Source organism: Muscardinus avellanarius, assembly GCF_963383645.1.
Source record: "Muscardinus avellanarius genome assembly, chromosome: X".
Classification (NCBI taxonomy): Eukaryota; Metazoa; Chordata; class Mammalia; order Rodentia; family Gliridae; genus Muscardinus; species Muscardinus avellanarius.
The window spans coordinates 41,682,086-41,704,129 of NC_137792.1; the positions used below are offsets into that span (position 1 = coordinate 41,682,086).

The window sequence follows — 22,044 nt, forward strand, 5'->3', positions numbered from 1 at the left end:
AGCAGTTGTGAGAGGACATCACACGGGGGCCACTTCTGGAAGTGACATTTAAGCCTCATAATGAGAAGCAGGGCTGGGGTGGTGAGAGATTGAAAACAACACTTGGGATAGCAGCCACAGCGGGGTCAAAAGCCCTGAGGCCCCATGGCGTCTGAGCATAGGAGGAAGTTGGGGGGTTGGAGCAGCTCTAGTGAGGAGAGGGTAGGACCGAAGAGGTGGGCCTAGGCTGTGTCCTTGGCTGCGGGTAGGTTATTTCACCTCCCTCTACCTTCTGTACCTCATCTCTAACACGGGGGGTTAAAATAATCAGAGAACTCTCATCCCCGGGAGGTTGTGAAGATTCAATGTGGCCTAGTAGGTAACTGTTCCAGGCACTGAGGTGCTTAATAAGAGCCCACTGCTGTGATGTTTGGTTGAATCTGTACCATTCATTCTCTCTCCCCAGGCAAGACTCGTGGCTGTGACCCATGGGCCTCTGAGGAGGCGTTGTAAGTCCGCCCAGCTTCCCACTTGCTGTGTTCCCACTCAATGGGAAGGGAACTAAGGTACCAGGGACAAGCGGGTCCAGACATCAACACAGAACCCAAGAGGGCAGGCAGGCAGGCAGGTGGGGCCCAGGGTACTTTTTATTCCCAGCTGGAGTGTGGGAAGCTGGGCTGGGCCAGGGACCTGGGTACCATGGGAGGTGCTTCCTTAATGGCTCCTGTGTATCACTACCAGGCCTTGTCCAGCCATCAGCCACAGCCTGCCGACAGCACCAGGATGGAAGTCAAAGGTCAGCTGATCAGCTCTCCTACCTTCAATACCGCAGGTCGGTGGCTGGTTTCCCCTCCTGTTCCCTCCTCCCCTGCTCTGAGTCATCGTCTGTCTGCTTGGGAAGGATTGGTCCCTGGCCCCACAGCTGCTTCAGGATGCGCTGGCCTTCCCACTGACCTTTGTTCCCTCTGTGTCCAGCTACTCTGTTTGGAGAGGCTGCCCCCCAAGTGAAGTCAGAGCGACTGCGGGGGCTACTTGACCGGCAGCGGGCCCTGCAAGAGGCCCTGAGCCTGAAACTTCAGGAGCTCCGAAAAGTGTGTCTCCAGGAAGCGGTGAGAGCCTTAGGACTGTCAGGTGGGGGGTGGTGAGGAGCCTCAGTCCTGGGTAGGCAGACTATGGTAGCAATTGCTGAACCACTTGTATGGGCTGTTAAGTTCCCTGTTTTCTCAAAGCTCAGCTTAGATATTTTAGAATCCATGAAATAGGGTGACATAAGTTCACAATCCCATTAACAGTTTAAAATCTTGTCCCAAGCTGGGTGTGGTGGTGCATGCTTGTAATCCCAGTACTTGGGAGGCTGAGACAGGAGGATTGAGTTTCTCTGAAAGCCTCAGCTATTTAGTGAGGCCCTTTGCAACTCAGTGAGACCCTGTTTCAAAATAAAGAGTAAGAGGAGCCGGGATTTAGCTCAGTGGCAAAGCGCCTGCTTTGCAGGTACTCTGCAGGTACTCTGGGTTCGATCCCTGGTTCCAAAAAGACAAAAAAATGAAAAAAGACCCCCTGGGAAAAAAAAGCTAAAAAATAAAAAATAAGAGCTGGGCGTGGTGACACACACTTCTAATCCCAGCATTTAGGAGGCTGAGACAGGAGGATCACAGTTTATGGACAGCTTCAGCTACTTAGTGAGGCCTTTTGCAACTCAGTGAGACTCTGTTTCAAAATAAAGAATTAAAAAATAAGGCTGGAGGTATAGCTTGGAGGTAGAATACCCCTGTGTTCCATCCCCAGTATTACAAAAAAATAAAAATAAATAAAATAAAATAAATAGGGCTGGGGTGTAGCTCAGAGGTAGAATGCCCCTGGTTCCATCCCCAAGACTTAAATAAATAAATAAATAAATAAATAAATAAATAAATAAATAACCAAGCTAGGCGTGGTGGCACCCACTTGTAATCTCAGCATTCTGAAGGCTGAGACTGGAGGATTGTGGTTCGTGGACAGCCTTAGCTACTTAGGGAGGCCCTCCGCAACTTAGTGAGGCCCTATTTAAAAATAAAGAATATTGGGTGTAGCTCTTCAGACTCTGAAGGGAGTGTTGTATAATATGTACTATAAAGACTGAGTTCCCTTTATAGACTGAGTTGCCTTTATAAAAAGTAAAAAATAGCCCAGTGTAGTGATGCATGCCTGCAATCCCAGTATTTGGGAGGATGAGACAGAAAGATCCTGGATTCAAGGTGAGCATTTCAGTAATTTAGACCCTTTTTTCAAAATAACAAATAAGCCAGGCATGGTGGTGCACGCTTGTAATCCCAGTACTTGGGAGGCTGAGATAGGAGGATCACAGGTTTGCATCTAGCTGCAGCTACTTAGTGAAGCTCCTTGAAACTCAGTGAGACCCTGTTTCAAAATAAAGAATAAAAAATAGTCGGGCATGGTGGTGCATGCTTGTAATCCCAGCATTCAGGAGGCTGAGACTGGAGGATCGCAGTTCAAGGACAGCCTCAGCTACTTAGTGAGGCCCTGTTTCAAAATAAAGAATAAAAAGTAGGGGAGGGGATGTATCTTGGAGGTAGAATGCCCCTGTGTTCCATCCCCAGACCTGCAAAAAAAAAAAAAAGAATAAAAAATAGGGCTGGGGTTGTACCTCGAAGGTAGATGCCCCTGAGTTCAATCCCTAGTACCACAAAAATAAAATAAAATAGGTCTGGGGGTGTAGCTCAGAGGTAGAATGCCTCTGGGTTCAATATCCAGCACCAAAGAGAGAGAGAGAGAGAGAGAGAGAGAGAGAGAGAGAGAGAGAGAGGGAGAGAGAGAGAGAGCGCGAGCGCGAGCGAGCTGGGTGTGGTTGCACACACTTGTAATCCCAGCGCTTGGGAAGCTGAGACAGAAGGATCACAAGCCAGCCTCAGGTACTTAGTGAGGTACTCGGTAACTTAGTGAGACTCTGTTTCCAAATAAAGTAGAAAATAGGTCTGGGAGTATAGCCTGGAGGTAGAAAGCCCCTGGGTTCCACCCTCAGTACCACAGGAAAAAAAAAAATTAAAAATAGGACAGGGGTGGTATATCTCAGAGGACAAATGCTCCTGGGTTCAATCCCCAGACCGGCCAAAAAAAAAAAATAAATAAAATAAAAATAAAAATGGCTCAGGTTGTACTTCAGAGGTAGAATGCCTCTAGGTCCAATCCCCAGTACCAAAATAAATAAAAATAGAAAGGGCTACAGGTATAGCTGGATGATATACCACCTGAGTCCCCAGGTTCAATCCAGTACCAAAAAAAAAAAAAAAACCCTCTCGCCAGGCGTGGTGGCGCACGCTTGTAATCCCTGCGCTTGGGAGGCAGAGACAGGAGGATCACGCAGGTTCGAAGCCAGCCGCGCTGGCTTAAGAGACCTTGTTTCAAAAAATATAAAATAGGTCTGGGAGTGTAGCCCAGAGGTAGAAGGGCTTCCAGGAACCCCAGTACCACCAAAAAAAAAAAAACCTCTAAAAAATTCTGGCCTCCAAAGCAGGTTTCCCAGCCTCCACTGCCCCAGGAGCTGGGCCCCGAGAGACCACAAATCTATACTTCCCCTCTGCCTGGTAGAGAGCTTGGGAGGAGGAAGATCAATATCGTATGTAGTTCTGAGCAGGTCAGGGTTCCTTGGCGGACTTCTATAGCTTCTGGGATTTTGACTGCTTTATCCCAGTCTCCCTAACTAACCTTTGATCCTCTCTGCCCTTGGCCCCTCCAGGAGCTGACTGGCCAGCTGCCCCCTGAGTGCCCACTGGAACCTGGTGAACGGCCCCAGTTGGTGCGCCGGCGGCCCCCAGCAGCCCGTGCCTACCCTCCATTACATCCCAACCCAGCACACCACTCCTTATGTCCTGTTGAGGTGAGCAGATGGTGTAGAGAGTAATACGGTGGGGGGAAGGCCCAGGGCCAGGTACTGGATGGGAGAGGTTGTGGCTGAGGGAGGAAGAGGCTGACAATAGAAAGGGCTTAAGGAGGCGAGTGCCTGGTATGGTGCTGGCCCTAGTCAGGACATGCTTCCCACCTTTAGAAAGACGAATAGGAGCTGGGCGTGGTGGCACAGGCTTGTAATCCCCACACTTGGGAGGCTGAGACAGGAGGACCGTGCAGGTTCAAAGCCAGCCTCAACTGGCTTAAGAGACCCTGTTTCCAAATAAAATATAAAATAGGTTTGGAAGTGTAGCCCGGAGGTAGAAGGCCCCTGGGTTCCATCCCCAGTGCCACAAAAAAAAAAAAGAATGATGAATAGGTTCCACCCCTCACCAAGATAGCCCCATCTGAGCTGGGAGTGGTGGCGCATACTTGTAATCCCAGCATTTGGGAGGCTGAGATAGGAGGATCCTGGTTTGTAGACAGCCTCAGCTATTACTCAGTGAGGCCCTTTGCAACTCAGTGAGGCCCTGTTTTAAAATAAAGAATTAAAAAAATAGGGCTGGGAGTGTAGCTTGGAGGTAGAATGTCCCTGGGTTCCATCCCCAGTACTGCAAAAAAAGATAGCTCTTCCTCATCAAGGTAGGCCCACCCCTGATGATGTATGAGCTCTACCCCTAGGTGAATAGGCTAACCCCCTAGAAAAGCAGACATTGCACCCAGTGTAGATGAGTTTCCCCATCCTCTGCTCCCTGTGTCTGGCCATTACTAATACTTGGTTCTGTCCCAACTCTCTTGGGCCCCTGCAGGAGCTGGCTCTTGAGGCCCTGGAGCGCGAAGTGTCAGTGCAGCAGCAAATCGCCGCTGCTGCCCGCCGTCTGGCCCTTGCTCCTGAGCTGAATCCAGAACAGCGCCGGCGACGGCGCCAGGTGCAGGCAGATGCCTTGAGAAGGCTGCACGAGCTGGAGGAGCAGCTCGGGGATGTCCGGGCCCGGCTCGGCCTTCCCGTGCTCCCTCCCCAGCCACTGGTCACCCCCCAGGGAGTCTGCCTGGGCACGCGCCTCACTCAGCTCAGCCAAGGTGAGTGGGGCCCTAGCATCCTACCAGTGAGAGTGGGAGAAAGAGGGCCAGGGAGACTCTTGCTGACAGATGTGGAAGGGATGATATGTGTGAGCAGCCTGTAAGAAGCGTTGTGATAAACTGGCTAACAGACAAGGGTGGGCCCTAGGAAACTGTAAGCACCAGAAAAGTGAAGACCCAAACCCATGATGGTCATGCATTCAGATAAAGGTGGGTTGCTGGGTGTGGTGCCGCACGCCTATAATCCCAGTACTTGAGAGGCTGAGACAGGAAGATTGCAGGTTGGAGGACAGCCTCAGCAAGTAGTGAGACTCTCCGCAATTTAGCAAGGCCCTGTTTTTTTTTTTTTTTCCCTGTGGTACTAGGGGTGGAACCCAGAGGCTTTCTACCTCCGGGCTATACTCCCAGACCTTTTTTATATTTTATTTAGAAACAGGGTCTCACTAAGTTGCTGAAAGCCTCACTAGGTAGCTGAGGCTGGCTTCGAACCTGTGCGATCCTCCTGTCTCAGCCTCCCAAGCGCAGGGATTACAAGCATGTGCCACCACGCCCGGCTTTAGCAAGGCCCTGTTTAAAAATAAAAAATAGAGCCAGGCCTGGTAACACACACATAATTTCAGTACTTGGGTGTCTGAGATAGGAGGGCCACTAAGCTCAGGCTTAGTGAGGCTCGCATCAACTTAGACCCTGTTTCCAAAGAAAAAATAAAATAGGTCTGCGGGTGTAGCTCAGAGGTAGAACTTCTAGCCTCTGGGTTCAGTCCCTAGAACTGGGGAAAGGAAAGGAGGGGGAGCTGGGTGTATAATTTGGTAGAACATCCCAGTGTTCAATTCCCAGTGCTAAAAAAAAAAGAAAGTGGCTTCTCTGGGGGAGGCAGGTAAGGGGGTGGTGTCCAGGCCTCAGAGTGACAGGCCGATTCTCCCCCTTCTCACCTGTAGAGGATGTAGTTCTGCATTCTGAAAGCAGCTCCCTCTCAGAATCTGGGGCCAGCCATGATAATGGTGAGGACTCCTATCCGCCAAACCTGCTTCCTTCTATGTCCCCTCAGTCCGTCCTGTGTTGCTCAGTCCTCCTTCCACTTCTTTAGCTCTTCCTTAGCCATACTCCATCATCCCAAGTGGGGATGATTTACAGAGCTTTTTCCCATCCCTGGCCTCTAGGCCCCAGCACCTGCTTGTCAGCCCCTCCCCTTCCCTCTTTATTCCTGCCTCATCCCCTAGCTTCTAGCTTGTTTGACCTTATCCCAGCACTTGCCCCTTCCCTAATTTCTGAAACACCCCCCCCCCCCCCGTCTTTTTTCTTTGCCTCAACCTGTCCTGCCTCTTTGGGGCGCCCTCTCATCTACTCACGCTCTTCCATGCAGAGGAGCCCCGGGGCTGTTTCTCTCTGGCTGAGCGCCCCTCACCACCCAAGGCCTGGGATCAGCTGCGAGCAGGATCTGGAGGGAGCCCTGAGCGGCGAACCCCATGGAAACCACCCCCATCAGATCTTTATGGGGATCTGAAGAGCCGGCGGAACTCTGTGGCCAGCCCCACCAGGTGAAAATAAGCCCCTTTTCCCCCTTCCCCCGGAGTCAGGAGTGGGATCCTGAGCCTGGGCTGGCCTGAGGCTGTGCGGGTTGGTACAGCCTCTAACCTGGGCCCCGGCCTGGGCCTGCCCATCTCTGTCTAGCCCTACACGCTCGCTGCCCAGGAGTGCCTCCAGTTTTGAGGGACGAAGTGTGCCTGCCACCCCTGTTCTCACCCGGGGCGCTGGCCCCCAACTCTGCAAGTAAGGGGACTCTGAGGGTGGGTCTGAGGATCAGGAGGGAACTGTTAGTTCTAATTGGACGTGCTGAGGAGGAATTATGAAAATGTGTGGGACATGGTCAGCTGGGGGTTAAAAGATGAATAGAAGTCATCTTAGGGTACAAGAGGAGATTTGGAGTTAGGGGCAGAGACACCAAAGTTTGTGCACGGGCTTTCCTGTGCCTTGGACAAGTCTTCCCCTGTTCTGAATCTATGTCTCCTTATTTGTGAAACAGACATAATACCATCTGCCTTTGAGAGACACAGGAATAATAAGTTCTGGGTAACACCTATTGAGTGCCTACTGTTTGCTAGTAACCAGTGCTTCATGTAATATCAACTCATTTAATCATCACAAGATCCCTCCAAGGGGGATGCTATTGTCCTCCTGTTTTATAGATGAGGAAACTAAGGCACAGAAAGGTTAGTTCAGGAACTTGTTAGTGAACTGAAATCCTGGTATTTGAACCTAGGCAATTTTTAGATTCTAGAATCTGCTTTGAATCACTATACTGTTTCTTAAATAAATTTAAGTGCCTGCTTTTCCCAGACTGCAAACAAAACAAATTTCTAGCTGGGTGCGTTGGCTCTTGCCTATAATCCCAGTACTTGGTCAAGGACAGGAGGATCACAGGTCTAAGAACAGACTCAGCAACTTGGTGATGTATGGGGTGTAGCTCAGAGATAAAATGCCCCTGAGTTCAACGCCCAGTAGCAAAAAAAAAAAAAAAAAAAAAATCCTGTCCTTGTCTTTATGGACATTCTGTGTATAGTGGTTGTTGGGATGATCATTTAGGGTGGTTCATACGCTAGAGAGAGTCCAAGCAGGTCTTAAATTCCATTTCTTTCTTTTTTTTTTCTTGCGGGTCGGGATGGAACCCAGGGGCATTTTACCTCCGAGCTACAGCCCCTGCCCTATTTTTTATTCTTTATTTTGAAACCGGGTCTCACTGAGTTGCAGAGGGCCTCACTAAGTAGCTGAGGCTGGCCGCGAATGGCGATCCTCTGGTCTCAGCCTCCAAATGCTGGGATTACAACTGTGCGCCACTACGCCTGGCTCTTAAATTCCATTTCTAAGGACTAGACTTGGTCCTAAAGTTAGTGAAGATCCATGGGAAGGGCCTTAGCAGTTGATGAGGGGCCAAGTGTAGTATGAAGAGCCCTCTGAGTAGCCCCTCCTCTGCTAGTAGGACCTATCCAGCCCTACACACATTAATTAATTAATTAATTTATTTATTGTGGTACTGGGGGTGGAACCCAGAGACTTTCTACCTCCGGGCTATACTCCCAGACCTATTTTATATTTTATTTGGAAACAGGGTCTCGCTAAGTTGCTGAGAGCCTCACTAAGTAGCTGAGGCTGGCTTCGAATCTGTGGGGTCCTCCTGTCTCAGCCTCCCAAGCGCGGGGATTACAAGCATGCGCCACCACACTGGCTCCTACACACATATCTTAGAAATAGCAGCCTCATCTTCCCAAACATTCCTAACCCTTGGGGGGCCCCATTCTGAGATCAGAATTCAACTGCCCTTTCCATACATCACTACCTAATACCATCATCATACACACAACTTCTTATCTAGGCCCCATTTTAGAGATGTGCAAATGGAGGCTCAGAAAGAGAGGGTGGCTGGATATGGTGGTGCATGCCAGTAATCTCAGTACTTGGGAAACTGAGATAGGAGGATCTCAGGTTGGAAGATAGCCTCAGAAGTAGTGAGGCTCACATCAATCTAGTGAGACCCTGTTTCAAAATAAAAATAAAATAGTGCTGGGTATGTAGCTCTGGGGTAGAATGCCCCTGAATTCAACCCCCAGTACCACTCCCCCAAAGAAAGAGGTGGGGTAGGGAGGGCACTCAGGCCATTTGAGTGATTTTTCTGACTGTGCACCCATTCACCCATCTTTGCACCCCAGACCCGAAGGCCTCCATTCTCGCCAGTGGTCCGGCAGCCAGGACTCTCAAATGGGCTTCCCCAGGGCCGATCCTGCCTCTGATCGCGCCTCCCACTTCGCAGCACGCACCCGCCGCAGCAACAGCTCTGAGGCCCTGCTGGTGGACCGGGCAGCTGCCGGGGGAGCCAGCTCCCCTCCTGCCCCTCTGGCTCCCCCTGCTGCCTGTCCACCAGTCTGCAAGAGCAGTGAGGTGCTGTATGAGCGCCCCCAACCAACCCCTGCCTTCTCCTCCCGCACAGCTGGCCCCCCAGACCCTCCCAGGGCCGCCCGGCCTAGCTCAGCCGCTCCAGCCTCCCGGAGCGGCCCCCGGCTCCCACCCGTGTGTGGGGACTTTCTCTTGGACTATTCCTTGGACCGGGGCCTGCCCCGCAGTGGTGGAGGGGCAGGCTGGGGGGAGCTGCTGCCTGCAACTGAGGTCCCAGGACCCCTCTCCCGCCGGGACGGGCTCCTCACCATGTTCCCTGGCCCACCGCCCATGTATGCAGCTGACGGCAGCAGCCCCCTCCTCCGCAGCAAGGACCCCCACACCCGTGCCACCCGTACCAAGCCCTGTGGCCTGCCCCCGGAAGCTGCTGAGGGTCCAGAGATGCATCCAAACCCTCTGCTGTGGATGCCCCCACCTACCCGCATTCCCCCGGCGGGTGAGCGCAGCGGCCACAAGAACCTTGCCCTGGAGGGGCTGCGGGACTGGTACATCCGGAACTCGGGACTGGCCATGGGGCCCCAGCGCCGGCCCATGCTCCCGCACATGGGCCCGCCACACCCACCTTTCCTCCAAGCCCGCTGCTATGAGGTGGGCCAGGCACTGTACGGCCCCCCCAGCCAGGCACCGCTCCCGCACTCAAGGAGTTTCACGGCACCCCCTGTCTCCGGCAGGTATGGGGGTGCTTTTACTGATGGGTAGGGGTCTCTTGAGGCAGATAGTGATGATATCCAGGCCAGGGAGCAGCTAGTCATGACAGCTAATGACTGGGTCCACCAGGAAACTAGCTGCAGCATTGGCACAGGGTCATTACCAGGTGTGACACCTACATTAGTTCTTGGGGCCCTGATGGAGGGGGATCTTGGGTGCTGGTAGCAGCAGTTCTTTCCCAAGCTATAGAAGGATATTAATGTTTTAACTAGTGCATGTTGGCTGGAAATGAGCCTTCCCAGGGTGCCGGGAGGAAGGGACTCACATGCCCTCACCTTTCTCTTCCTCTCTTCTCCATGCCCGGTGCTTGGGAGCCTGAATGTGCTGTCCTGTGCCTGCCTCCACCTCTTTAATGAGCCTCTTTTCCTCTCTTTTTCTGTGTCTTGTCTGTCTTTTCCTCTCTCTTCTCTGTCTTCCCACCCTGTCCTCCGGATTCCTGTTGTCCCTTCTAAAGATACTACGCAGACTTCCTGTACCCCGCGGAGCTGAGCGCTCGTTTAAGTGACCTGACGCTAGAGGGGGAGCAGTCTTCCAGCTCTGACCCCCAGACCCCAGGGACACTGGTCTGACCCCTTCTGATATACCCCTTGTTGGCCTGAGTACAGCTCCAGTCTGGGGAGCATACAGCCGACCTCGTTGAGCCCTGGGATGTGGTTGCTCTCAGTCTTTGGGGGCACCGACCTGATCTTCCAAGGCCCCTGACTCCCCAAGGGCCCAAGGTGTCTGATACCCTGCTTCTCCTCTCACACTATGCTGGGGACTGGGGGGGGGGCCTCAGCCAGCTTCCAAAAGGGAGGATGATGTCACAGGGACTCCAAGCCCCTTCCTCCATTTCTGTTTACAGTTGTGATTTAGTATTCACTGTCTTTGCCCAACACTAGGCGTTTTATAAAAGGGAAACTGTGAGCTTGTCCTGGTTGGGTTCATTCCTATACCCCTGCCCAGCCTGTTCCATTCAGGAACTCCCCTTCCCCTCAGCAAAATGGACTATATAGGGTCTCAGGGCAGTCCGAAGACGCTAGTGTGACCAGAACTCCCTGCCACCCCCTACCAGAGCAGCTTTCGGGCAGGAGGGATCTCAGCCCATGTTTGGAAGGATTGAAGTCTGGGTGGGGTACCTGAAGGAACCCCGATCTCCTTGTGCCCACAGCCTCTGTGCTGACCATCCATAATCAGGAGGCTCCACAGGAGGTTAGCAAGGGGCAGAGCCACCGTGGTGGTTGAACCTGGCATCTAGTAGATGCTAGTATGATCCTCAGGTGACGTCTGGTCACAGGCCACGTCACATCCTCCTTGGCTTTCCTTCCATTCACCACTTTTTAAACAAATCCACCCAAGCTGTGTTTTCTATACTTGTCTGTGGTTTTCTGGACCTGGGGGTCCCCCTACCCCCTTTACCTGGTGTTAATCTTTTCTTTTTGTACCAGTGGATCTGGGCCCAATACACTTACCCACACTGGAAGGGGATTTCTATAATAAATGTGTAAACTGAATCTTTGTGTTGCTTCTCTATCTGCTGTGCCTCAGGGTCCATACCTCTAGTTAAGTCCAGATAACACATTTTTTTTTTTGCTGGTACTGGGGTTCCTGGAAGCCCTTCTACCTCCGGGCTACACTCCCAGACCTATTTTTACATTTTTCTATTTGGAAACAGGGTCTCCTAAGCCAGCGCATGCGCCTGGCTTCGAACCTGCACGATCCTCCTGTCTCTGCCTCCCAAGCGCGGGGATTACAAGTGTGCGCCACCACGCCCGGCCAGATAACACATTTTTTACAGGGGAAAAATAACACTGGAAATAGCCCGTGATCATGTAATCTGTTTTGACTTAACTTGCTTTGTGATGAGGGGCAACTTCTTTGCCTGTCTGCTCCTATCCCACCTCAAGCAAGAACTTGTAGTAACTAACATGATGATACACACTCCATGCCTTTAATCTCCCTGGGCTTTAATGCTAATCCAGAGGTAACAGGTTTGAAAAAGGGCCTGAGCCCTACTGCCCACACCCTTGCTAGAGAGATCCAGTCAGGTACTCTAGCAGAATAGGAAAGCAGGCGGCCACCCTGTCCACTGAAGACTTCACACAGGAGGCAAACCTGGCTTGAGAAATACAACGGCTTTATTGTTACAGCAATACTGATACAGATACCCCATTCCCAGTTGGGGATTGCCCTGCCCTGTCCCACCCCACCCTTTGGTCCTTGATATTGTGCAACATTGCGGGGAGGGGCAAGACCTAAGCAGAGCCAGAGGAAGGCAACTGGGGACTGGTGAAGGATGAGGTTACCCGGGACCAAAGAGTCAAACAGGGTCTGGATACCTGACTACCCAAGTGAGGGCTGAGGGTGCTTGGCTTGGGTCTGGGATGTCAAGATTTGGCAATGCCTTAACCTGGGCTCAGGGGTGGGGTGGGTGGTGTCTGTAAAAGCCCTGGGGCAAGGTTTCTAATATGAAACCTTGCCCCAGGGCCCAGCTTTGAGGCTAAGAGTAGACCAGTGACTCCCAGATTTACGTTAGGGAACTATCTCTAGGTCTCAAAGTTTGAGACTGCTATGGATCTTCTGATTTCAAGACCCAGTTCGGAGGCTGTAATGTAGGTGGCCCTGGGTCCCAAGTTAGGGGCTGGGGAAGACTCTGATACCTACATAATTGGGGATTGGGTGTGAGGGATATCCTGATTTTGGACTGGGATGGGGAGGTCAGAAATGTCCTGGGTTGGCCAGCCAGCAGGCTCTATGCTCCTATTTTAAAGGCAAGGAAAAGGACTCTGGGTCCAGGGGCCAGGATTAGGGTGGGGATGGTGTTTTCCAGGTACTTGAATTATAGATTCCAGGCTCCTAGGATCCAGCCTCCTGCTCTTGTCCCAGAGCCTCTAGTAGCAGCCCCATTGGCGTCCGCTTGAGACCAATGCTCTCGATCTTGTTCTCAATCTTGTTTTTAAGGTTGCGCAGGCGCAGGGAGGCATGCACCAGGATCACTGTGGGCGGTATCAAGAGTGGGGTCAGTGGGATGGGAGGGGGGGGCTCTCAGTTTCCAGCCAATCGGGGCCCAGAGAAGGGAATTGGCACACAGGCAGACCAATTGAGTGGCGAGCGGCCAGGACGCTTCAGATCCGGAAAGTGCTGCAGAGTAATTGGCTTTGCAACAGGGGCGTGGCCAGAAAGGGTGTCCAGTAACAGGGACGTGGCCAGTTTAGGGTAGTTAATACCAAGAGACCCGAAAGGAAAAGGCGGTAATAAAAGGGGCCTTCCCAGAAGTGGGGAGCTGAAGCCAAGGAAGGCGATTTAACAGAGGCATGGCTGCCCTCTGGGTTTCCCAGCCCCCTCTTAGCCCAGCAACCAGTGCAGGGTGGGCCCCGTGTCCCGGCTTTCTCAGGGTAGTAGAGACTCACAAAGCACCGGCCCGGCGATGCTGAGCAGGAAGATGCAAGCGCCGCCCACGGCCCAGAGAACCAGGAGGCCAACTGCAAGCACTGCAGCCAGGCAGGCTGCGGGGTGGCTGCGGCGGCAACGGCGCACGGCTGCGCGGGTCTCAGCCGCCCACACCAGCACGCCAAGGGCCACCACCACTACCAGCGCGCTCAGCAGTGTGTGCAGCGGACGCACGTACCTGAGGGAACAAGGGCACTAAGCTAGCTTCACCACCCATCCGATCCTGAGGCCCAAGAACTTTGCTTCCTTCCCACCCCGCCAACCCCCCCCCCCATCCTGGGCAAACACTCCCTCTAACTTGCTTCCTATAGACCCTCATTTCCTCTGGGTCAGTCCCACCTCCCTGAAGACCCTGCTTTAGGTCCTCCCCAGGCACCCAACACTTCATACTCTACCCTGGCAGGGTACCCAATCCCACCCCCACATCCTCCCATTTGAGATGAGCCCCTTGCAGATCTCTCATCCCGGCTTTCAGTCTCCACATTTTTCCTCTCCTCAGGCTCAGGGTCCTTACAGGACTCCCTTCCTGGTGATCTTATCAAATGCCCCCTCCAGGCTTCCCTTTGCCTATAAGTTCCTCCCACATCATTGCTAGAATCCCATTCCAGGCCTTCGGTTCCTGCCCAAGCCTGTCCTCCAGATTCTCCCTCTCTTGCTGGTCTCAGGGTTTTCAACCTGAGGTCCTCTCTGAGCCCCTCAGGGTCCTCTCTCTGAGCCCCAGTTCCGCAACAGGGAGCTGCTTCTGGTGCGTTCCAATATCTTGGCCAGGTTCCCCTGCAAGACCTTATCTTCCAAAGGTCCATCTTTCAGACCCTTCCATTTTACCACGTCCCGGTACCTGTCCTAAATCTGCCAGGGATGCCTTAATCTAGTCCCATCACCGCACCTCCTCTGTTCTTAGGTTCCCTTTCAGGCCCTCCTTACCTTCAGGTCCACCTCCCAGCCCACTTTTCCTCAGTTCCACACCTTTCTTTATATTCCCTCAGTCTTTCCTTCAGACCTTCCAACCCCCGCAGGCCTTTCTTGTTACCAGGATTCACCTCATTCAAGACCTCCCTTCCCTGCCCCTCAGGCCTCCCAGTTCTGTCTTATTCGTCTTTTCTCACCTACCATTTTCCTCGGGTTTTCTGTCCCAGTCCTCAGACCCGTGGGTCCACCCTTAGTGCCCCGCTGGCGTCCCCAGCCAACCACCACCTCCCATCCCTTTCTCCCTCACCCGGCCAGAGCGAGACTGAAGACGAAGCAGAGAAGGTAGTTGGTTTGGTAGTAAAGGAGGTTGTTGATGACGCGGTGGCACCATCGCTGCGGGTCGCATGGATCCGGAGCAGCCAGACGCGCTGACCCCAGAACAAAGTCGTCTAGGGCGCGAATCGGTGGCAGCCGCACCTCCGACATGCTGCAAGTTGCTGGACCAGCCCTAAGGGCGGCCCGACTACAACACCCATTATACCCCTCGGCACCGCGGAGCACCTCGGGAAATGGAGTCTGAGCAGGACAACTACCCACTTAATGAACTGCGCAGGCGCGCACGTGACCGGAAACGCAAGCAGCACGTCGTACAGCGAGGCAGCAAGGGCTGCTGGGAAATCAGGTCGCTGCCGAGCGGCGAGAAACTCCGAACTCGTCAAACTTCTATCCACCCCTGGCCTGGGAACCGTGGAAGACTGTATTAGGTAGTGCTGACGGCTCAAGCACACAGTAGCCAGACAGGCAGATATGGCAACCGGCACTTTCAGAAAGATCCGAGCTGGATTCCACTTCCTGTCAGGATCCATGAGGGTCACACCTCTTTGAAACTTCATGCCCCGCCCCGAGGTCAAGCCATAAATTCCATTAAGGGACTTTTTATTCATAATCATCACATCAGAGATCTCTTCCTGGTAAGCTTTTAAAAATGCCTAGGTTGGATTAGGACACTCCTTTTGAGTCCGGAGCAGTGACTTATCCACCAGGCTAGGGCCCCAGGGAATCTGTTGCTGCCCTGGGTGCCTGGCCCGGCCCTTTGGGCACATGGCACATGCTTGGGGAAAGTGAGCTATTTTATTTGGACAAAACTCTGCTGAGTGGAGAGTGAGCACAGGCCTCATTAGTGCTTGCTGGCTCGTGGCCTTCTTAGTACTTCCCCACCCCCAAGGCTCAGCCCTGCAGCCTGTTACCCCAGGTTCCTAGCACAGCCCTTAGGGTCCTTAAAAGTCATCATCATCACAGATGTCAAGGTACACGTCGAAAGCCTCTCTGTTGCAGTTTCCATCAGGAGTGAAGACATATTTGTGGAAGGTCCCATCTACGCAGATGGCTGGGGGAGGGGGAGGGGTGGTTAAAAATTGGCTGTAGCAGCCACACACTCCAGTCCTCTCAGGTGTCCCACTGCCTATGATTTACCTCGAAGACCTTTGCTCAAGTGCCACACCCCCATTAATGACGAAGTTGAACCACATATTGCAGCTCGCTCAGGCTACTGATTGATTTTCAAATTCTTTTAGGTCCAACCAAAGGTCTCTTATACATATAAATAAATATAAATATATATATATATATTTATTACCTAGGGGCATTCTACTTCTGAGCTACATCCCCAGCCATTTTTATTTTGAACCAGGGTCTTGCTAAGGTTGATGAGGGTCTTGCTAAGTCAATTCTGGACTCAAACCTGCAATCCTCCTTTCTCAGCCTCCTAAGTACTGGAATTACAGGTTGGTGCCATCATGCCTGGCCAACCTGCAGGTCTGTGCCCATGCAGTACCCCAATCAACGAGTTTTTCCTACTCACCAATTACAGAGTTGACGTTCTTGGAGGTATTGCGACCAAAGGCGCAGATGCAAGCCGACTCAGCAGGCACAGTGAAGCTTGCTAGGCTCCACTGAGAGTCCACGTACTGCCCAATCATAGGCCCCACCTTGCCCACACGAGCCAGCCTGCAGGCAGCAGTAGGTAAGGCCAGGTGTAGAACATGGGGGTGGGAGTGGGAATGCTTGCAGGGGAGGAGGGGATACTCACGCAGAGCGGCGGTTGAGGCGGGTATCCTTGAGAGCAAAGATATGGACAGTGCCCTTATCACTGGAAGCGCAGAGGAAGGAAGAGTCGTGGCTGAAGTTAATGCTGGAAAACAGAACTAGTAGTGAAGCCCACATGGTATGTGCCATGGAGTGCCACTGAGGCCTACCACACGTGTCCTGTGCTCACCAGTATAGGGTAGCGGGGTCAGTGCCTCGACGCAGCTCCACCAGTTTCTCCTTGGACTGGGTGTCAAAAAGGCGAATAAGAGTGCCCTTCTGGGAGGCTGAGGCCACTACAGTCCCTGGCTGGTTCAGGGATATGCAGGCCACATCACTCTGATGTGCATTGATGGTGAATGGAGCTGAAGATGTGCCAGGCTTTGTGCTTGCCAGATCCTGGGGAAGGAGGGAGCAGTTTGGGCTAGGACGGGGCTAAGCGTCCACAGGGAGAACCACTGCACCCACCTACCACCGTTGCCCATTTGTGTGGCTTACCACAAGTTGCAGACTCCCACACTTGTGTCCTGGGAACACAAGGAGCTGCTTCTCCAGGCTAGGACAGAGGTCACAGAGCCCTAGGGTATAAGGATGGAGGGGGATGGACAGGTGAAGGGGAGGCAGGGACCAGGCAGAGTCCCAGAATGGACAAAATAGATAAAGCTGGGTAAGGGTTAGACTTAAAACACTTGGTGATACTCAGAAGCCTTGGGGTGTATGTAGGGGGTTTGGTTGGAGGGGGCTTTTGAGCTGCACGCCCACCAGCTGAGCAGGTTCCTATCATTCCCAAGCAACTATAGATTTTTTTTTGTTACTGGGGATTGAACCCAGGGGTGCCCTACCTGTAAGCTATACACCCCCAGCCCTTTCTATATTTGAAATAGGGTCTGGCTAAATTGCTGAGGCTAGCCTTGAATTTGTAATCCTCCTATCTCGATGTCCCAAACACGGATTATAGGCGTATACCACCACACCTAGATTATATATATATATATATATATATATATATATATATATATATATATATGGTTTTTTTTTTTGCCTTACTGGAGATGGAACCCAGGGGCATTCTACGACATTCTGAGCGACACCCGCAGTCCTATTTTTTCTTATTCTTCTAATTTCAAAACAGAGTCTCACTCAGTTGCGAAGGGCCTCGCTTAGTAGTTGAGGCTGTCCGTGAACTGTGATCCTCCTGTCTCAGCCTCTCAAATGGTAGGATTACAAGCATGTACCACCACACCCAGCTTTAGCATGGATTCTAATAAGCTGCTCTGACAACCCTGGAAGCCCAGGGCTCCCTGACACACCCACCCACCCCCTCACTAGGTGTTCCTGCTCTATCCTAAGGTGAGACAGGGACTAGGATGGTAAGAAAAACTGAGGGACAGAAAGATGGATAGACTATGTCTCTCAGCAGATTTGAGTGTCTCTGTTTAAGAAGCCTCTCTGCTTCTCAGTATATGCTTTCTTTTCTCTCCTCACCTCTGACCCTCTGCCCCAATCCCTGGTCTCACATTCTAACACCTACATATCTGGGTCCTCTCACCCTTAGGGTTGTCACGGGTGTCAAACTCGAACAGCTTTCGGGGATTGTCAGGGAAGGAGTACACGTAGATGCGGTTCCTTAGCACGATCACGATCCTGTGGACACCACACAACACAGCATGGCCATGGTGGGGTACAGACTGCCAGGCAGTATGAAACCCTCTCACTTGCTGTGGGGACCTCCTGCCCCCCACCCCAGTCCTCCTCAGGCTCACTTGTCATGGCGCATGCGCACAGCCAGCACTGGCTTGGTGAAGGTGAACTCCAGCACCAGCTTGTCCTTGGAGTCCTTGCCCTCCCGGGCATCGTCCCAGATCAGCACTGCTGGGCAGGTGGGTGGGTTGGCGGGGCCAAGGCTTAGCGTGAGGGACAGCTCTGGTGACACAGAACCCACCCCCTATCCTCACAGGCCCTCACCCCACTTGCTTGGCCTTTCACTAGACACCCAATGTGAATCTCGGGCAGCATGAACATTTGCGAACATGATCCCTAAAAGAAGAGGTTCTAGAACTGTGTGCTCATTTGGAGATGAGAAAACCAAGGTCTCAAGGGGTGGAGTGTCTGGCCAAGGATCTGGCCAATGAACAACTAGGTAGAGACTTCCATTCAGCCCTGTAACTTTCCCTCAGTAACTACATCTGCCTCCAGAGTCCCAGTCCCTAACCCCAGGAGATCTTTGTGAGGAATCCTAGGGCTCTGTGACTCACCTAGGACAACTCTTGCCATGTTGTGGTGGGATCGACAAGAAAAACCCTTAAAAGAAGGTGGCACTTGAAGCTCAAGCCAAGGGGGTGTTGGAGAGACGGCTCCAAGATTGGAAAACCTATTGATTGTGTGATCTTGGATAAGTCACTTAACCTCACTGGGCCTCAGTTTCCTCAGCAATAAAAATGGGAATAATAGGTCTGGAGATGTGGCTCAGTGGTATGGTAGATGGCATGCATATTAGCATGTGAGAGGCCCTACGTAGTATCCTCAGCACTGCAAAAAGGGGGGATAGAGATAATAATACTTGCTACCACATAATTATTATGAGGATTAAAGGAGTTAATACATGTAAAGTGCTCACAGCAGTATCAGGCTCACAGTAAGCACTCCATAGGTAAGGAAACATCACACGGTAGCACATGGTAAGTGCTTTTGTTTTGTTGTTTTTGTGGTGTTGGGGATGGAACCCATGGCCTTGCACACGTCAGGCAAGCAATCTACCACTGAGTTACACCACAGCTCCAAAGTTCTGTTTTTTTTTAAAATGAAAACAAAGTTTCTCAAGCTACAAGATCCATGAGCTCTAAGCTGTAGGCCTTGCTGTGGGCCTCTGAGGTGCTCTGACATCTTCATCTGCCAGTGACTTGGGGTTTCTGTGAGAGGCCAGGAATCCAGGGAATCTGGGCCAAGGGCGGGATGAGGGCACTTACCTGAGATCTCTGAGAACTTGGGGCTGCTACCACCGCCCACCAAGGCCAGCAGATTGGACCGGTGCAGCATCTCTACCAGGCCCATGCTGCCCACCTGCTCGTGGTCTGGACAGGGACCAGGATGTCAGTGGAGGTGGGTGTCAATGCCCAGCCCAGCCCTTCTGCCCAGTGCCCCTCCCCCACCAAGCAGCTCACCCAGATGCCCCTTTTCCATCAGTGGCTCCACATTGTAGATGCGCACACCTGTCTCCATGGCACAGCAGAAGCAGCCTGGGGACAGAAGGAATCAAAGTGCCTCCGAGAATGCCTCAGGGGAAAGCTGAAGCCCTGCCCACCTCTGACCCTTCTCTCCCTCTCCCACAAGGTTGCAGGGACAAGCCTCTCTCACTTTGGTCTTGGTTGAAACGTAGGCTGGTTACCCCTCGAAGTGGCTGCTGAGTCATGGTTCAGGATTGTTCCCCTGGATGCAAACAGGATAGAGTTGGGAAAAGTCCTGGAGTCTCCCCTCTAAGTGTCCTAGAACTTCTGTCCCCAAATCATGTCTTCCTCTTCCCTACTCTGCTTCTTTGCCAGACTATAATGAAGACAAAAGCAGGGTGAATCCAGGGTCTCTGCTCTAAGCTCCCCAAACCCTAAACACAACAAGGAACCCCATGTCAGTTTCATCCATGGCCAATCCCATATTTAGGCCTATACTATCATACCCCCCACCTCCTCCTTTGACATTGGCCCTTACTGACTCATCAGGAAGTAATGGGGTATGGGGTGCCCCAGTGAAAACGCCTCCCCACCCACAACCAAGCTTAGACCCAATGCCTGATATGGCCTCAAACCACTCCCCACTTATCCCACATCTTCATACTTGTTAGTAAGTAGGAGGAAAGGGGGTGGGCTAGTACATCCACTGCCTCTTGCATCTCCCTGAGACTGCTACATGTGGTCCACCACTCACACCCATCTCATAGCTCCCTCTTTTTTGTGGTGCTGGAGATTGAATCCAGAGGCATTCTATCTCCAAGGCACACCTCCAGACTGATTTTATTTTTTATCTGGAAACAGGCTGTCACTAAGTTGCTCAGAGCCTCACCAAGTTGCTGAGGCTGGGCTTCAAACCTGAGAGCCTCCAGTTTTCGCCTCCCAAGTACTAGGGATTATAGGTGTGTTTCACCAGGCCTGGTTTTCCTCTTATCTAACTACCCCAGCCCATTCATCTGCCTCAGAGTTCTCTCACACTTCCCCAAGGCTTTCCCAAGCCCTTCCTCACACCTTGCTAACTCTACCTACCAAGGCCAGACTTGATATTCCTCTGGATGCCCTTATGCCCTGAAGACCCTACCTCAGCATTCCCCCACTGCTGGACATCCCCTTCCTCCTGCTCTGGGTCTGACTCCTATGTGAGTTGACTTAGATCTACCTTCAGGAACCCCATCCCCGTTAAGATTCATCCTCTAGACCCTCTATCCTGTCCTCAAGACCTTTTCCCAGGGCAAAACAGACAAAAGCACTGTTTAGGAATATCTTGATTTCCCCAAAAGTCTGTAATCCCCTGCTCCCCCAAGATCCCTACCCTATAGTCCCCATACTTCAGATCCAATCTCCTCAAGATTTCTGCTCAGACACACCATCTGCCCAGCTTCCAAAGCTCAAACCTCCTATCTTTCTTCTCTGCAACACCCTCCATCAGGCAGCCCCACTCCCTCAAGACCCACATTTTGGACATTTCCACCTTCCAACGCCCTTTTACTAGATTTCCATTCCAAATCCTCTTACTACCTACGAACCCTACCCGGGATGCCTCAGCTGTCCCCCACGATTGTTCTCATATTCTTTCCAATGCCAGCACTCACTTAGGACACTAGTCCATGACACCCCATCTGCCAAGAACCCCTACTCAGGAGACACCGCCTCCAAGACCCCGGCCAATGTCGGGCGGTGCCCCATATCACCGCCGCTCGCACCGACCTGAATTGCACTTGTCTCCGGCCCGGCCTCAACAGTTGGTGCCGCCAGCGGCCCGTCTTTCTGACCTCCCGGGCCTTGGTGCCCGGCTCCGGTGTTTACATCAGGCTCCACTTCCGGAGGAGGGAACCTGTGGACGGAAGTGACTCATTCTGGACCGAAAACATCGCCGCAGCCCTTCTAGACCAGTTCGCGGTGTCTTTGAAGCATTTCGAGTAATAGCAGGGTCCTCGGAGGAGGACTCGGGGAGCGGAGGAAGGCCGGCTTGGGGATCCGAGGCTCCCCCAGGACAAGATTGACGGCACGGGGGAGGGGTGGAGAGAGACGGGCCTTCCCTTCGCTGAGCGGAAACTGGCTGAGCTTTCAATTCGTTAACCCACAGAGAGCTAGAGGCTAGAAACTTTCAGGCTAACAAGGCTAGAGTAATCGCCAGCTGTTTGTCTCTCAGACTCCTTCCAGGTTTAGAGAGGTGGCTTGGAAACCTCTGAGCAGGAATGGATTTAGAGACCTTGAAAGTTGATCCTTTATCTCAGATAGCCGAATGGGGATTTTGCTTTTTCCCACTCCACCCACAGCCTTGTTTTGTATACAAAATGAAATTGTTTGAAGTTAGGCAAGCTTACTCTGGAAACCAGTCTCCAAATAGACAGGAAGGTTTTTTCTTGGAGGGGGATGGTCCTGGATTGAAACCAAGGGCGTGCTACATCTGAGCTACACCTTTAGCCCTTTATACTTTTTTTTTTTTCCCTTGAGGTCCTGGGGATGGAACCCAGGGGCATTCTACCTCCAAGCTACATACCCCCAGGCCTATTTTAGTTTTATTTTGAAACAGGGTCACACTAGGTTAATGAGAGTTTCAGTACTGGGATTACAGGCCTGCATCACCACACCCAGATTACTTGTGAATTTTTTTTCTGGTACTGAGGATTAAACCCAGGGACATTCTACCTCCCAGCTACACCTCCAGCCCTATTTTATTTAATTATTTTTTTGTGGTGTGTAGCACAAAGGATTGAATCCAGAGGCATTCTACCTCAGAGCTAAACCCCAAGTCCGATTTGGAAACAGAGTCTCACTAAGTTACAGAGGGCCTCCCAAA

The 22,044-nt window shown here is 52.2% G+C and overlaps 3 protein-coding genes across 6 annotated transcripts; 1 reads left to right on the forward strand and 2 right to left on the reverse strand.

Annotated features, from left to right (window-relative positions):
- Positions 1 to 528: 528 nt before the first annotated feature.
- CCDC120 (coiled-coil domain containing 120) lies at positions 529 to 10,166 on the forward strand (the record flags this gene model as incomplete). The annotated part of the gene is made up of 10 exons (XM_080719304.1): positions 529 to 591; positions 721 to 811; positions 955 to 1,088; positions 3,713 to 3,853; positions 4,671 to 4,941; positions 5,880 to 5,942; positions 6,305 to 6,479; positions 6,613 to 6,711; positions 8,646 to 9,560; positions 10,052 to 10,166. The coding sequence occupies 10 exons, from the start codon at positions 529 to 531 to the stop codon at positions 10,164 to 10,166; spliced, it is 2,067 nt and encodes a 688-aa protein (XP_080575430.1).
- A 2,266-nt stretch (positions 10,167 to 12,432) lies between these two features.
- Positions 12,433 to 14,421, reverse strand: PRAF2 (PRA1 domain family member 2; the record flags this gene model as incomplete). The annotated part of the gene is made up of 3 exons (XM_080719464.1): positions 12,433 to 12,572; positions 12,987 to 13,204; positions 14,243 to 14,421. The coding sequence occupies 3 exons, from the start codon at positions 14,419 to 14,421 to the stop codon at positions 12,433 to 12,435; spliced, it is 537 nt and encodes a 178-aa protein (XP_080575590.1).
- A 791-nt stretch (positions 14,422 to 15,212) lies between these two features.
- On the reverse strand, positions 15,213 to 19,429 carry WDR45 (WD repeat domain 45; the record flags this gene model as incomplete). 4 transcript variants are annotated; one of them, XM_080719568.1, is made up of 10 exons in its annotated part: positions 15,213 to 15,322; positions 15,797 to 15,942; positions 16,025 to 16,084; positions 16,211 to 16,419; positions 16,519 to 16,598; positions 17,570 to 17,664; positions 17,784 to 17,889; positions 18,987 to 19,091; positions 19,182 to 19,256; positions 19,375 to 19,429. In XM_080719568.1, 10 exons carry the CDS (start codon positions 19,427 to 19,429, stop codon positions 15,213 to 15,215), a joined length of 1,041 nt encoding a protein of 346 aa, XP_080575694.1. The 4 variants fall into 4 exon arrangements, with proteins under 4 accessions (XP_080575694.1, XP_080575693.1, XP_080575691.1 ...); XM_080719567.1 differs by having other exon boundaries at positions 16,025 to 16,126; XM_080719565.1 differs by having other exon boundaries at positions 16,025 to 16,126; positions 17,546 to 17,664.
- Positions 19,430 to 22,044: the final 2,615 nt, after the last annotated feature.